Consider the following 17,123-nt stretch of genomic DNA (forward strand, 5'->3'; position numbering starts at 1 on the left):
CTCTTCATTTTTTGCTCACACACTTTGTGATGCTGTTGAGCATTATCTTAAGTTAGGGCTGCTAACACTGATACGATGACCTAAAGCAACTTGGAGAGGAAAGACTTTATTTTGCTTGTGGTTCCATATCACTGTTTGTTATTGAAGGACGTCAGGGCAGGAATCTGGAGGTAGGAGCTGAAGCAGAGGCTATGGAAGGGTGCTGCTTACTGGCTTGCTCAGCCTGCTTTCTTACAGAACCTAGGAATACCAGTCCAGAAGTGGCATCACCCACAATGGCTTTGTTCTCCCACACCAAACATGAATTAAGAAACTATCCAACAGGCTTTCCTGCAGCCCTATCTTTTTTTTTAATTAATTAATTTTTTTTAACCACATTTTACCCACCCCCCACAGGACCCCCCCCCCCCCCCCAAATTGCCTCACCTTTCATTCACTCCTCCCAACGGCTAAGGGCTCTGATGGGGAGTCAAAGTCTGGCACATTAAGTTGGGGCAGGACCACTTCCTTCCTTCATTAGATTGAGCATGGCATCCCACCATAGGGAGTGGGCTCAACAAGCTAGCTCAGGCACCAGGGATCTATCCTAGTCCTACCGCCAGGGACCCCTCAAATAGTCCAAGCTTTACCGCTGTCTCCCACAGAGGAGGGCCTAGTTTGGTCCCACGAGGCCCCACAGCTGTTCAGTCTAGTGTTCATGATTATCCATGAGCTTGATTGAGCTGTCTCTGTAGATAGATTTCTCCATCATGAAGTTGACCTCCCTTGCTCATATATTCCCTCTTCCCTCTCTTCGACTGGATTCCCTAGCTTGGCCTGCTGCTTGCTTGGTTTTGGACATTTCTGCATCTCATTTTGAAGAGATCCACATTTGGTTTCTTATGATAAGGGGCAAATAGAATCTTCATACTGGATGAATGTTTTATGGTGACCGTTAGGGGATTCACCAATTCTCTCCACTGTGACTAGTATTCTTAGCTGGGATCATCCTTGTGTATTCTTGAGAATTTCCCTCACAAAGCAAATTTCAACAGATAGAAAAAATTGGAGCCCCCCCCCCCCCCCCGCCCGTATCTTACCAGATTACCATGGCTTAAAGTTAGAATTCAACAACACAAATTTCAGAAAGCTTACAAACTCATAGAAACGGAATAATTTTCAACTGAATCATGCCTCGGTCAAGGAAGAAATAAAGAAATAAAAGACTTCCTAGATTTCAATGAAAATGAAGGTACAATGTACTTAAACTTACGGGACACTGTGAAAGCAGTGCTATGAGGAAAGTTCATAGCGCCAAATGCCTACGTAAAGAAAGTAGAGAAATCCCACACTTGGCGAATTAACAGAACAAGTAGACGGCAGGAATAATCCAATTTAGGGGTAGAATCAATAAAATAGAAACAGAGAACAACACAAAAAATCAGCGAAACAGAATTGGTTCTTCGAGAAAATCAACAAGGTAGACAAACTCTTATCCAGACTATCAAAATAGCAGAGAGAATATCCATATTAACAAAATAGGAAAAGAAAAGGGGGAAATAACAACAGGCACTGAGGAAATCCAAAGGATCGTCAGATCATACTTCAACAAAATTGGAAAATTTAAAAGAAATGAACAATTTTCTGGATAGGTTCCATTTATCAAAATTAAATCCAGACCAGATAAACAATTTAAATAGACCTATAGTCCCAAAGGAAATAGAAACAGTCATTAAAAGTCTCCCAACCAAAATAATCCAGGATCGGATGGCTTCAGTGCAGAATTCTACCAGAACTTCAAAGAAGAGGTAATTCCAGTACTCTTCCAGTTGTTCCAGTAGACAGAGAAGGAGCATATCCTAACTCCATTTATGAGGCTACAGTCACCCTGATAACCATACCACACAAAAGGTGCAATGAAGAAAATTATTATAGACCACTCTCCCTCATGAACATAGATGCAAAAATACTCAATAAAATACTAATAAACTAAATCTAAGAACACATCCAAAAAATCATCCACTATGACCAAGTAGACTTTATTCCAGACATGCAGTGTTGGTTCAGCATACATTGAACCTGATAAAGAGAAAGTGTGAAGTCCTTTGAACACATTGGCAAAGGAGACCATCTAAATACAGCCCCATCTTATGGAGGCATTTCCTCAGTTAAGATTTCCCTCCTCTCAGATGACTCTAGCTTGTCAGGTTGATATACCAACCAGGTGGTATAATTGACCCTTTGTCAGTTTGACTCAGACACATCACTAATGGAATATAATTTCTCCTTTCTTGCCCCCATAATATGATTATTAGTTTTATAGTATAAAACATAATTAATTACAAACATTAATGGTTTCATAGTCTTTATAATTTCAAATGCTTTAAAAGTTAAGTCTCTTTAAAAATCCTAAGTCTTTCGACTGTGGGCTCCTATAAAATCCAAAGTAAGTTAAATATTTTTTTGCTTAAAGAAGGAAGAACCATGGCATTGTCATATTCTGAGTAAAGCAAAGCAAAACTCCAATTGTATAAATAATTTAGTACCCAATGTCTGGCACCCTCCGAGGGTTCGAGTCACTTCTCTGGCTTCAGCCTCTGTAGCACACACAGATTATTTCCCAAGCTCAAGCTGGCTCTACGCCATGCTGCTGCTGGTTTTGGTCATTCTGTGGTACTGCATTCCCGAAATGCTAGGGGCTCTTGGTACAACTGGCTGCCCTTTGACCAATAAATACCCTCTTCTGGGCACTCTTCAGGGAATTCAGCTCTGCCACATAATGCCAAGCCTCCATTGCTTCCACTTCTTCATGCCTTCAAAACCAGTACACGCTTAAACTACGAAGTGTCTGCCAGCACAAGGTAAAACCTTGGCCACTTCTAGAATACAGCTCTGGTACCTCCAAGGAAACAGAAGATTTTACATCAGTGATGCTTACCTCTGCCTTTACATTTTTTATTTTAATGTTTATTTCATATGTACAGGTGTTTTGCCTGCATGTGTGTGCTACTTTTATGCCTACTGCTGTACAGGGCAGCAGATGGCTCTAATCCCCTGGAACTGGAGTTGCAAATAGTTGTGAGCCAATGGTTGTCAGTGTTGAGGATTGAACCTGGATGCTTTGAAAAATGGTAGCTGTGCTTTTAACTGCTAAGCCATTTCTCCTGCCCCTGCTTAACTTCACAGTTCTGGCTGACCAGCATCCATTATTCCAGCCAGACAAACACTTCGTTTGAGCAGTTCCGGTGTCTGTTAATCATCTTCAAGCTTTTGTTAAACAGAACCCCAGATTCCTTTCTCTTTTTCTTTTTCTATTTCCCTCCCTCCCCCTTTCCTTTCTTCCTTCCTTTCTTTTTCCCTCCTTTTTCTCTCTTCTCCCTGCCTCCCCCTCTTTTGAGGCAAGATTTCTTTGTTTAGCAGTTCTTGCTGACCTGGATCTTGCTCTGTAGACTGGGCTGTCCTTGAACTCATGGCTGCCCATCTGCTTCTGCCTCCCAAGTGCTGGGATTAAAGTGGTGAGATACCATGCCTGGACAGAAGCAATGATTCTAAGTGGCCCCATGGTCTTTAAGTGACTCTCAGACTTTTCCTTTAGTTTCACAAGTCAGGCCTCTATCGCTCTCCATTTCTCTGGTCACTGTTTATTTTCTAAGCTCACATAGAACATTTCACGGAATGTTGAACACCCATTGGCTCCGAAGTCCAGAGTTCCAAAGTCCTCCCAAAAAACAATGGGGTCAGGTCAGTCACAGCAATACTCCACTATCCTGTTACCAATTTCTGTCTTAGTTCGGGCTTCTATTCCTCTGATGAAACACCATGTCCAAAAGCAACTTGGTGAATAAAGGGTTTATTTTACTTATGATTCTTTGTCACTGTTCATTGTCAAAGGAAGGCAGGACAGGAACTAAACAGGGCAGGAACCTGGAGGCAAGCACTGATGCAGAGGCTGTGGATGGGGGCTGCTCAATGGATTGCTCCAGCCCAATGATGACACTACCCACAATGTGGTAGGCTAGTGGTTCTCAGTGCTCCTAATGCTAGGACCCTTTAATATAGTTCCTCATGTTGTGACCACAACCATAAAATTATTTTCATTGTTACTTCTTAACCAATTTTCCTATTGTTATGAACCATAATATAAATATATGGCATGCCACCCTAAAGGGATTTTAACCCACAGATTGAGAAACACTGGGCTAGGCTCTGCCACATCAGTCATTGTTGTAGTAAGAGCGGCGGGGCTGCGTCCCCGGCACCCGGCCGCCTGCACGGCTAGCTTTATACCCGAAATAATTACACAGAAACTGTATTCTTTTAGACACTACCTGGCCCATTAGTTCCACTTTCTTATCGGCTAGTTTTTACATATCCATCTAACTCATTTCTAATAATCTGTGTAGCTCCACGAGCTGGCTTACCAGGAAAGATCTTAACCTGCGTCTGTCTGGATTGGGAGAATCATGGCAACTCCCCGACTCAGCTTCTTTCTCCCAGCATTCTGTTCTGTTTACTCCACCCACCTAAGGGTTGGCCTATCAAGGGGCCTAGGCAGTTTCTTTATTAATAAGAAATCACTCCCACATCAAGTCATTAAGAAAATGGTTTACAGTCTGATTTTTACAGAGGCGTTTTCTCAATCGAGGTTCCCTCCTCTCAGATGATTGTAACTTGTATTAAGTTGACATAAAAACCAACTGCCATAGGCATGGAATCACATTTTCTCTTTTAAAAGTTTGTAGTTTTTTAAAAAGGGCTTACTTTTATATGTATGAGTGTTTTGTCTGCATGTATGTATGTGGGCATGCCCTGTGCATCTTGGTGCCCATGGAGGTGAGAAGAGAACATTAAATCCTAGCTGGAGTTATAGGCTGCTGTGGGCTGTTGTGTGGGTGGTAGCAACTGAATCTGGGTTTCCCATAAGAACAGCATGTGCTCTCAATTGCTGAGCCCTCTCTCCAGTCCTCCAAATATATTGTGTTTGGCATCTCATAATTATACATACTTACGGCGTACAATATGGTATTTTTGTACATGCCAATACCATGTAATGATCAGATTAGGGCAATTAAGAAATGAAACACACATGATTATTTAACTCTTGTTACTGCTGTAGAACATCATTATTCCTCTTAAAAATAAAATTATACTTTATATATAGCAATGTAGTTTACATGTTAAGCAGCAGTATGTACAAAAATCTGATACAGTTTTGAATCAAAGAAAAAAGTAGAAACTTTCAGGTTATATAACCTCTTCAAGAAGATATTTAAACAAAATTCCATTCTATGTGAATCGGGGGATGCTTCTGTTCCTCTCTTAGGTTCTCTACTTCTATGACATCAGCTTTTTCAGTTTCTACCTAGTAGTGAGAGAGCACAGCTTTCTTTTTGTCTTGGCTTATTTCTTGTCATATGATTCCCTCTGGTTTCATGAGTGTTCCACAAGCATCGGAATTTCATTTTCTTTTTGTAGCTGAATTGTAGAATTTATTTTCTATTGCTGGTTTGTTTGTTTCTTTGTTTGCTTTGGTTTTTCAAGACAGGATTTCTCTGTGTATCCCTGGCTATTTTGGAACTCATTCTGTAGACCAGGCTGGCCTCAAACTCATAGAGATCCACCTGCCTCTGCCTCCTGAGTGCTGGGATTACAGGTGTGCATCACCACCACCCAGTGCTGTTTTATTTTTATTAGTTAAAAGTTTTAAGATGGAAAACTCAACAAGCACATGAGAAAATACAGTGACAACTATATCTTCCATTGTGTACTGTATCTCAAAACTCTCCTCATCTTGAAGTGGAACCAGTTTTCCTCTCATTGCTGTTCTTTCAGCACATTTAAAATTGGTGTGGTTGAGTTCCCCACTGATTGTCCTAGACATAGATTATAAAATGCAGCGCTCTCAGGGTCAGTCAGTGGTGTGAAACATCAACAGATTAATACCCCAGGAGCCAAGTGTTTCCTCTCTCTGGATTGGGAAGAGTAATGACCTCTTTTTAGCCAAAATAAAATAAATTGTAGAGCAGCATTAAAAAATTAGAAAACACTAGTAAAACTTAGGGAGACGAAAGCATATGGAATTTACAGGACAGGGCATTTCATTAGGAGGCATTATTTTAAGGTGATAAAGCTACAAAGTTGTTTCCCTCTGGATCACCAGACCTTCCCTCATGTAGTATTTATACACTGCATTTCACTACATGGTGGTAGAGCAGCTTTCTGTCCCCGTGACATCAATGGGGGAAAGGTTTACTTTTCCTTGTGTTTGTTGTTGAAGGTTGCTTGACCTTGCTCCTTTTGACTGTTCATTTTGACTGGAAAGCAGAACAAAGAAGATTGGAGACAGTGAGCCCCTTCAAGGGCAGGCCCGTACTTGAGACCCATCTATTTAAAGTTTCACCACTTTCAATGGTTCTGTGGGCTAAAGACTAAGCCTATGTATGGTATATGAGATTTTGGGAGACATGGTTTATTTAAATTATAGCAATCTGGTGTTAGGGGAGGCCGCTTGTTTGTCCTGGCCAGCTAGAACCAAAATAATCACATGGAAACTGTATTAACTAAATCACTGCTTGGCCCATTAGTTCTAGCTTATTGGCTAACTCTCACATATTAATTTAACCCATTTCTATTAATCTGTGTATCACCACGTGGCTGTGGCTTACCCGGTAAAGTTCCATTCGACTCCAGGGGGCTACGTGGTGTCTCTCTGAGTCTGCCTTCATTTCTCCCAGCATTCAGCTTAGTTTTTTCTCACCTACCTATATTCTGCCCTGCACAGGCCCAAAGCAGTCCTTTATTAACCAAAGGTATTCATAGCATCCAGAGGGGTAAAAAGCAGAAATTGAAGGTCCATTAAAAAAAAAAAACAACTTGTATGCATTTTTCTCTCACTTTGCTCTATAATTGTGTATGTTTGTGTATGCTTCTGTATGCCATGATGAGGGTATGTAGCCTGAAGACAACTTAGTCAATTCTCTCCTTCCTCGTATATGCTTCTGAGGTCAAACTTAGGTTGTAGGTCTTGGCAAAGTAAGTTTATCTGCTAAGCCATCTCACTGGTCTCTGGGATTTAATTAAAAATGTTAAAAAGTTTAAGATATTTTGATGAATCATGAGTTGAAAATTACACAGAGTGTGTGAGGCAGAACAAAGTGGCTGAGAAAGTAAAGTTGTCACAGTATGTGTTAGCTAGATGATTCTCAAAGCTTGTGTGTGTCCAAGTGATGTTCTGACCAGAAAGAGTAGTCTCCTGGTCGTTATTTTGTCTAGGATCATATGGGGTAGGTTACCCTAGAAAAGCCTGCTTTAGACCTCTTCTGCCAGGATTAAAATGCTGGAAAATGACGGGAACAAAACATCTCCATGTCGTCCATTAAAGCTGTGTAAATGTGTTGTCTGTAATAGGAGGAATTCAGGAAGCATGAACAGTCTGGAGTGTTTTCTCTTGAACTTTGGTGTGTGTTAAACAGAGGTAGCTTTCAGGCTGGAGGTTCAGAGTACCTGCTGCTCATTCATGAGAAGTAGAATTCTGAAACTTGTGTGGTGTTGGGTCTCTAAGGAATCCACACTCTTCTGGCCTCTGCATACAGGAGTGTGCACACAAAGAAGTGCCAGTCAGTTCATCTTCAAGTCATAATAGCAAGTTAAGGAGTCCTGATTTGTCCATTTCCTTCTTTATCTTTCTGCAGTGTCTTACTTCCCTTAAGGATGAGGCAGCTCATACAGGTTTAGAGTTATCTGCTGGTTAGGGAGAACCATCCACTGAGTCATTCCAACACACAGATATTAAGGTCCACAGATAGGAATTAGTTTCAAAACCATTGCACTAGAGCCAGTTGGGGAGTTTTAAAGCTTCGCTTCCAGTCTGACACACCACTTTTCTCTAGTGGTTGGACAGCGTGTCCACAGGTGGGTCTCTGAGTTCAAAGCCTGGCTGGTCTACAAAGTGGGTTCTACCTGCCTCTCTCTCCTGTGTGCTTGGATTAAATGCTGCCACTCCCTGGCTTTTATTCTTTTAAATATATATGTATGGGTGTTTTGCCTGTATATATGTCTGTGCACAACATGTGTGCCTAGTGCCTGCAGAAGCTGGATGAGGGGCTTGATCCCCAGAAACTGGAGTTACAGATGGTTGTGAGCCACCAGGTGGGTGTCAGAATTGAACTTAGGTCCTCTGGAAGAACAGCCACTCTCCTTAAACGTTGAGCCATTAGTCAATTTTAAATGTAGCAGTTATCTGTGTGTAGCTATCAGTTATTCAATACACATTATCTTCAGTTGGATCTATTGTTAATATTGTGCTTGAGGCAACTGTGTCTTTGAGAACCTCTGTTTCTTTGTCTTGACAGTATGCAGCACTACCCTTTGGGTTGGCCAAGTGGATAAGAAGGCTACACAGCAAGATTTAACCAACCTTTTTGAGGAGTTTGGACAAATTGAATCTATTAATGTATGTATCTCTTAAGCACTAAAACAGTCTTTTAAAATGGCCAGTTTTCACTCTTTTCACTTCCTAATTAAGCCCGATAGTATCTGACTTTGGTAGTGTACATCTTGACAAGTTTTGTTTATTTTGTTCATTTTTCTGTGTTTGCTTTGAAGCTCTTTTTATCCTTTTCAATATAGTATCTTACAAAATAGTCATAGGGTTTTATAGCAGGATAGCACTTAATTCTTAAAAGCATTAAATGTTGGTCAGCAAGATGCCCCCTTTCCTCTCTCTTCCCCTCCCTCTGTTTTACCTGTCAGAATGAAAATGGAGCCGTACATTTCTTTAATAGTAAGTTCTATGTTCCATAGTCAAGGAACTGATAACATATTTTCAAGATTTCACCTTTATCATGGCTCAATGCAAGCCAAATTAATGCATGAATATGGGGCTTATTAAAACTAAATAATTAATTGTATATGTATCAGTAAACATTTGGCGGTAGAAAGAAAATTAATTTGGTCATCTGCCAAAATCGAATTGTAGTCAGTTGTCATTGTGTTGTTTCAGTAGAAGCAAATGTCAGATTGCATTTCCATCCTTCTACTTTCTGTTAAGAAAGGATTTTTCCCTCATAGATGATTCCACCCAGGGGTTGTGCATATGTCTGTATGGTTCACCGACAAGATTCATTTCGGGCTCTTCAGAAACTGAGTTCAGGATCCTATAAAATTGGTTCCAAGGTCATCAAGGTGAGTGTTTTTGTGGGTAAATTTATGGTAGAGTGGCGGCTACCCTTGTGGCCTCTGTTAGTCACAGTGTTATGTTTTTCATAGGAAAGGTCATATGATCTTATTTGTTGTGACTGTTAGAATGCCCCAATTCTTCTCTTCCATCTCTCTTCCCTTGCTCCTCTATATGGATCAGACCCTGGGCCTTGACATGTTAAGCACATATTCTTACACTGAGCTTAGACTCAGCCTTATCTTTAATGTTTGCAGCAAGCTTATGGCTTTAGTATTAGTCAGTTATAATTAGGATTATGTACATACACTAATTTACTAGCCAAAATTTGAGTTTGTTTGTTCCTTAAGTACATACCTATACAAGTCTCTGCCATCTCACACTTCATACAGTTAGAACCTTTTCCTATTTACAAATTTGTCTTTCATTTACTTTTTCTCCCAGCACTTTTTTCTTACATTATTTCTTCTTATTTTAACTAGCCAGCCACCTTGTAGAGTTTATATACAAGCATTTTCTTTCTTCTAAGTCTTTAAATTGAGAATTCGTGAGGTGTTTTCTCATTGCTTGTGATTGACTCAGAATTTCATTTTGACTCTTTAGAGAGAATGTGTTCAGTCAGCTTCTGCACCTAAATTAAAACTCTGAACTCTTTCTGAAGAGTGTGCATGCCCATCTTTTACTGTTTCCTGATAGTTGATGTGTGTAAACTCAGGTATTGCTTATTTATTCTGGCATGGTGTACAAAGTCTTCTGAAACTTGTGATAACTATCTTGGTTATTGTCAATGGAACTGAGCTTTTTATTGTGAAAATTAGACTTTGTTTTCTCCAGAAATGAGTTTAGAGTTGGGTAAAAATTGGAAACAGATCTTATATCGAGAATATGATCTCCAGTGCTAGTTTAAAACAAGTACTCAAGAAAAATAAGTTTTATTCCTATTTTCTTAAATATGATTTTGAACTTTATTTTTATCATAGTAAATAATAAAATATATTGTGATCTTCTTTCTTTTCCTCTTCCCATTCCCAATAGATTGCCTGGGCTTTGAACAAAGGTGTAAAGACGGAATACAAACAGTTCTGGGATGTAGATCTTGGAGTCACATATATACCCTGGGAAAAAGTTAAAGTGGATGATTTGGATGGCTTTGCAGAAGGAGGCATGATAGATCAGGAAACTGTAAATGCTGGTGAGAATATACTTTTTATTATTTAAAAATAGGCTTCAGAAGGTTGTAATATAAATGTGTTTAGGGAGGCAGAGTAAACTATGTTTATTCCCTGGATTCAGCTCCACAAAGGAGAGATGATGCTGTTTCTGACATTGCTTCTTCAGTGTTTTGTGTTTCAGTAGGTGTCAAGGAGCAAGCAGTTGAGAAAGTACTGACTGGAAGCCTGCAAATGTAGCAGTCTTTCCTTTATGACTTAACATTTTTGTTATATTTAAGGGAAAGCTTTGTACCATGGAAACTTTGTTAAAGTAAGTTGTTGTTGTTTTTTAAAAAAAAAAAATTCCATGAGTTTTGAGTGGGAACCGAGGGTCTGAGAAGCTTTTTGGAGAAATTCCAGAAGATTTCAGATAGAGTTTATATTGAGTAGCAGACTCTCATGTGGGCTCAGCATAATAATCTTCTGAAACACTTCCTGCATTGTCTATAACCAAATGAGCATATGCCTTGCTCTGTAAAAAGTGGCAGCTTCTGTTTTTGTTTTTATTTTTAAGAATTCTCAGTTATAAATTCACAATGAGCTACAACCAAAAGGAAATACTCTAATTGATATTTGGGATTGATCCAAAGTATGATATGTTCTTTGTTTCTTCGCATCTTAGCTCTCTTACCAAAACTAGCCTGCTTTCAGGGTAGTTCTCATGCTTATGAACATACGCAGACATCTTCTTGATGTTGTTGCCTTCTGCCTGGAGATGGCCCTCAGGTAGGAGAACATGTTCTTAACATGTGCAAGGCCCTTGATTTGAATCCCAGGACCACCCAGATCAACACAGTTTATTGTTTACTTCTTTGTCCTATGCCTGTTTCCTAGGACAGTCCTTCTTTCAGTTGTCTGAGTTCCTGCTGTGTGACAAGTTGATTCTTCAGGAACTAACATTGCGATAGGGTAACAGAAAGCAGGAATCACCTTTTGCTTGAATGGCACAGGCTCCCATGGCCTGTACTCTGCCGTGAAGCCTGACAGTGGTCTGTTCTGAAAAAGGACCTCTGTGGGAACACAGCCTTGCTTGCGTGTATACATACTGTTTTCAGGACTGCTTCTATCTTTTTTCCCCCTCCCTCCCTCCCTCCCTCCCTCCCTCCCTCCCTCCCTCCCTCCCTCCCCTCTCATTCTCATCTCTTCCTTTTCTTCCTTCTTTTTCCCTTTCTCCCTTCCTTTCTTTATTCATAGCAGCAAATATATATATTTAGAACTCAAAAAAAAAAAAAACAAAACAAAACCCAAAAACATGTTCTAGTCAAATAAATAATAAGAAAAAGAATACTGTATAGGATTTGTCTGTTGGTATAGTCCAGTGGTGGTGGAGCGCTTGCCTTCAATTCTATTTCTTGGGAGACAGGTTTCTGTATGAGCTTGAAGCTAGCCTGGTTCACATACCAAATTCCAGGCCAGGCTGTATGGTGAAGCCCTGTGTCAGGGAGACAGAGAGACTAGGAAGAGAGCTGATCCGTGGGAGCATTACATTGTAAGTAGATGTAGATCTGTAGGGGTGGAGCATCTATGAGGATTTGAGACGTGTATCCACTTTGGGAAGCAGAATGCCAGAACTTAATGAACATGGAGCATATAGGAGATTAAGGCAGATACATTGAGAAGCAAAAGTTGACTAGTCATGTTTGTTCTTGGCTCAGAAGAAGACAGAGGACCATGATTGATTTCATGTTATCCAGGCTGTCCTCTAACTCCTGTCCCAGTACCCCTACCTCCTAAGCACTCAGCCTCAGGCATGTGCCACATGTCCAGCTGATTGCATTTTCTGTTCTTGCCCTCTTGGGAAGATTTCTCTGTATTCAGTTACTACTTTGTTAGTTGTGCCTCATAACTACAAAACAGGGCTGGTTTCCCATAATCAGGTGACCTATAAGGTATATCTGTTACAGCTTGGTGTTGTCATTTTTAGCTTGTGTGGTATTTTTAGATTTGCCAAGATAGATCTGGAAAGGGTTCAGATGGTAATGTAAATGGGAAAAAAAGCTGAAAAGCAGCATTTAAAGGAAATCAATTTCAAATATTTTATTTAGAATGGGAAACTGTGAAAGCCTCAGAACCCGTTAAAGAAACGGTCCAGACTACACAGAGTCCAACTCCAGTTGAAAAGGAGACAGTGGTCACAACACAGGCAGAGGTTTTCCCTCCACCTGTGGCCATGCTGCAGGTTAGTACTTGCTGACTTCTTAGTCGTACTTTTTTCATATCTTACTTGCTGATGTGTAACAGTTGGCGTCTGTTGTTCACATTAAGACAGAGGTTAAAAATATTCTGCACACACAATGCATTATTATACTAAATGCAAGAATGGTTAATTAGGTGAATAGCGAGCTGTAACCCCCTTAGACTTACAGTATTTTCTTTAGATTTATGCTTTCTGTGCAAGCAAATTTGTATCAATAACATTATTTGATAATTATATTAATAAAGTTATTTCAGTGAATTTGGTGAAACATTTTGAAAGGTCATTATTGTTGGAAATGGTAATATTCATACTTAAATGTTTATGCATTAAGTATGTACTATGTGCTAGTGCTAAGTTGTACACTGTTGTAGAAGCTTCTGGTGCTCAGGGTACACCCATAGTGACCATGGAGCGTTCATTGTCATTCGGGGAGCCAGGGATGAGATCCTCTGGATAAGAAAAGTAGACTGTGCTGGTCAAGAATGTCTGCACCGTTGCCTGCCATCTTATGACAGAGCTGAGGGTGTGCCTAGTTGAACAACTTGGTGGTGAAGAAGTTAGCCAGCATCTGAGCAAGAGCATCACAAGCAGAAGAAACCCACACTGAAGGTTATAAGCAGTAGCTTACTCTAGCAGGTGGCTAGAGTCTTGCCTGTAAGCTGAACTCTCAAAGGAACTCACCTTCATTCTGAATGAAGGGAACCACTGGAGGACGGTAACCAGAGGAGTGACTTGTAAAGGATTACACTGGATATCGTTTATAGTGTGTAGGCTACACGAGACATGTATAAATGAAGAGATGAAGTGAAAATACTGTAGCAGTATAGGTGTGAGGCGATTGAGTCATGACGACTAACAAAAGAGAAGTGACAGATAGTAGATGACTTAGAAGGTACAACTAGTAGGACTTTGTAGACTTGAATTTAGAGTTGTGAAACAGGAAAGAAAGGGGCTTGGTCCACGAAATTAGAAATTTTGGAGCTATCATTTTTTTGAGACTAAGAAATAACATGAGGCGCTGTCTCTTAAGAGTAACAAGTAGTTCATTTTCTGTACATGTGTCCTTTACAGTACTCTTTAAGCAATGAAGTTTAGATGCTGAACTTGGTAACATTTGAGATTCAGGAAAGAGATAAAGCCATGCAAGAGAGAAGTTAGGGCCTTTTTGAAGCTATGATGAATAAAAGATATTTAAGTTGAGATTAGAAAACCAAGTTTGGAGAATTTGGTGCTCATTGAAAGTTGCTACTGTGTGCTTTGTAGAGGCAGCTTGGCAGGTGGGTGCTAGTGAGTCTGAAGCCTGAGCCTCAGTGCTTAGCTGAGTTCTCATTAATTTATTTGAAAGTAAGAGGAGAGACCTATTGACTCCTACTTGTTAGCCCTAAATTGATTCACTCACAAGTATACAAATAGAAAAACATAAGTGTAATGACATTTATTACTTTCCTATTTAAAAGAGGTAATTTGCCTTTAGTATGCCAGAATGTAGAAATTGCTTCAGATGGATAAACTAACAGACATTTTTCTGCCCACTAAAGATTCCAGTAGCACCAGCGGTTCCTGCAGTTAGTTTAGTTCCACCAGCGTTTCCTGTGTCAATGCCGGTCCCCCCCCCTGGATTCAGCCCAATCCCTCCACCTCCTTTCCTACGAGCAAGTTTTAACCCTTCACAGCCACCTCCTGGTAAGGAATTTATAGCTTTCTGTTTTAACTCGGTTTAGAATATCACTGATATTCTAAATATCATTCTCTTTGGGGTCTCAATGCCATAGAGCAATGGTTCTCAGACTTCAGCACACAACAGAACTAGCATGCTGGGTCCATTCTCCCGACCATCCATTAGGCCACATCTTTCAGCAGCTTTTATTTTTACTCACTGTTTCCTCTCATTTAATTTAATAGTGACTCTACCTTTAAAAACTGAAAAGAAGCAGATTTATAATTTGGTCATGTGGTCTGTGGGATCATAAAAATATTATAGTGTAAGGTTTATTTATGAACTTAAAACATACCCTCTAAAGTTAAAATATTATAACATAGTGGTAAAGAGCATGACGTGTCTATAGTGTTATTTTCTTCTGTGATGGTAGCTTGAGATAGTTTTAGCACTCTCCCTGTGGTCAGCATTCCCACAAAAACAGATTGGTTCCCTAGATGATGACATCCTGATCTGCAGTGCAGAGTGGTCCACAAGACTTGAACAAGTGAATGAATAAATACGTTATAATCAGAATCACTGCTTCATCTGTCTTATAAAAATCAAGTGTTTATAAAAGTTATTTTAAGTGGAGAATATTGCGCAGATCCATCAGCATGGTGACAGAGGTGATTTTAAGGCTGTGAGGTTTTGCTATTATAGTGGAACACTGAGGTCCCGATTTAGAAACCTTTTGTATCACCAACCAGCTCCCAAATAAAGACACAGAGACTTAGTATTAGTTTTAGATGCTCAGCCGTATCTTACACTTGTCCCACTAGCTCTTTTGACTTAATTTAACCTGTTTCTCTTCATCTGCATTTTGCCTCAGGGTTTTTTACATTTCTTTCATCCTGGATGTCTGACTTTCCTGCTTCTTCAGTGTCTTACTGACTGTTGGCTGCCTGACTGGCCCCAGGAGTCTTCTTTGTCCCTAGGTCTTTTCTCCCTAGAGCCTAGATTGTTCCTCCAGTTTATTCTCTCTGCCCACCAGCCGCCTGTCCCTTTACTGCCTAGCTATTAGGTGCCTTAGGCAGGCAAAGCAGTACATTTTTTTACATCATTAAACAAATGCAGTAGAAACTAATATAACACACCTTTAAATATTAAAGTAATATTCCACAGCACAAACAAATGTAACACATCTTGACATAGTTAGAGTAATATTCCACAACATCCACATTCCTCAGGAGGTTGAAGTAGAATGACTTAGCCCTCAGGTTCCATACCAGCTGGGTACCAGAGGAAGACCCCATGGTAAAACAATAAGAAAATGTGGAAGTAGTTCATTTATAAATCTTGAACCCTTTGATTTAAACAAATAATTTTCTTTGTGCTGTTTTATTTTGGTCTTTTTTCTCCCATGTAGGTTTTATGCCACCTCCGGTTCCCCCACCTGTGGTACCTCCCCCTGCAATTCCACCAGTAGTACCAACATGTGAGTTACTGATTTACAGAGTCTGTTTTATCCCAGGGAGTCTTAGTGTGTCTGTGCTCATTTCTGTAAAACATTAGTTTTCAACAAATGCATGCTAGAGGATCTGAAAATTAACAGTATCTCAGAAGTTCTTATTCATGTTTCTTCAATTGTCCCAAAATGTCTTTAGTCAAGATTCACAGGCTGTCCTCCCACCACGGCAGTTTTGCTGTGTTTATTTTAAACATCTTGTTTAGTGCCATCCTGCCCAGGTCTCCCTTCTGGTTCATAGTTCTTCATGACTACTGAGCCATTCCTCTCCAGATACAAGATTCCTGGAAGGGGGAAGTTAGTGTCAAAGACTTGCTTAGATTACAGATGACCCTTTTTCCTCATAAGAATACAAGCAATACTTAGTAGACTTGCATTCTGTCAAACTAGTGTCTTTTTGTTCATTTTTGAACAAATCATAATATTTTTATAGCAGTTTCAGAATTAAGACAAAATCAAGCAGAAAGTACAGAAATTACTTGCATGCCCCATCCCTGCTCATACATACTTTGTCTCATCATCATCCTCCCAGAGCAAGACCTAGAGTAGATGAATTTGTATTTTCATTATTATTCAAATGCATAATTTATGTTAGGGTTTGTTTACACTTGATATTTTCTTACATATTTAATAATGAATGTTAAGATCGATGAGGGTATTTGGGTATTAGAACTTTGCTGTTCAAAATGCTTATCTGTTTAGTTTTTAATTATGTTTTTATTTATTATTATTGGTTAAATCTGTCGTTAGTTACAAAGTGGTTATCTTTCCAGATAGTACTTTCGTTGTTAGTTTTTTTTTGTTTGTTTGTTTTTAAATATAAGGAAAATTTACCAGCTGATGGTGATTAGATCCCTTGAGGTGTAGTGCACAGAAGAATTAGGGTAGATGTCATACCTTTTCCCTAATGGCCAGCGTACATAGTGCAGTGTGGGTGTGACCGGAGAGCAGAGAGGGTTTCTGTCATTTTTCTTCTTTTACCTCCCCCCCCCACTGCCCTTCATTTCTTCATTTTTTTTAATCTGTGTTTTCATGGATTAATAATTCTTTCCCATCAGTTGTATTCTTTGTTCTTTTGATAGTCAAATGGTTTTACCTTAATGTATGTTGCTTCTCTGTGTCTTGGAGTTAGCTCCCCTTAGCTTCTGAGAGGGTCTCAGGATTTTCAGCTTGATTGTCTCCAACTCATACTATATCTTCCACTGAGTGTGAACCAGACACATCTCGTAATGCAGGATGACATTCAGAGACCACAATCTGGCCACTAGATTATGTTTGCTCTGAGGATTTTGTTGGGTGAAAAAATTCTCAGGGAACAAAACTAGGAAGTAGTCATTTGAGTAGAGAAATTATAAATGTATGTTATAAAATAGCTTCAAGTAGAAGTTTACAACACA

At 39.7% G+C, this 17,123-nt stretch overlaps 1 protein-coding gene across 6 annotated transcripts in view; it reads left to right on the forward strand.

The window, feature by feature from the left end:
• The window catches only part of Scaf8 (SR-related CTD associated factor 8), a 186,016-nt gene that overhangs the window by 66,997 nt on the left and 101,896 nt on the right, over window positions 1-17,123 (forward strand). For 5 of the 6 annotated variants that reach the window (XR_007590657.1, XM_050135813.1, XM_050135812.1 and 2 more), the window contains 6 exons: window positions 8,331-8,431; window positions 9,049-9,162; window positions 10,190-10,346; window positions 12,411-12,544; window positions 14,101-14,245; window positions 15,628-15,696. Coding sequence is in view for 5 of the 6 variants with exons in the window: in XM_050135813.1 (XP_049991770.1) it covers window positions 8,331-8,431; window positions 9,049-9,162; window positions 10,190-10,346; window positions 12,411-12,544; window positions 14,101-14,245; window positions 15,628-15,696 (720 nt within the window). In the remaining variant the exon portion in view is untranslated. The remainder of the gene's footprint in view (window positions 1-8,330; window positions 8,432-9,048; window positions 9,163-10,189; window positions 10,347-12,410; window positions 12,545-14,100; window positions 14,246-15,627; window positions 15,697-17,123) is intronic. The other variant, XM_050135815.1, reaches the window with a different exon arrangement.

This window comes from Alexandromys fortis, unplaced genomic scaffold (assembly GCF_014885135.2).
Source record: "Alexandromys fortis isolate MF-2015 unplaced genomic scaffold, M_Fortis_MF-2015_v1.1 scaffold_23, whole genome shotgun sequence".
NCBI classification, from domain to species: domain Eukaryota; kingdom Metazoa; phylum Chordata; class Mammalia; order Rodentia; family Cricetidae; genus Alexandromys; species Alexandromys fortis.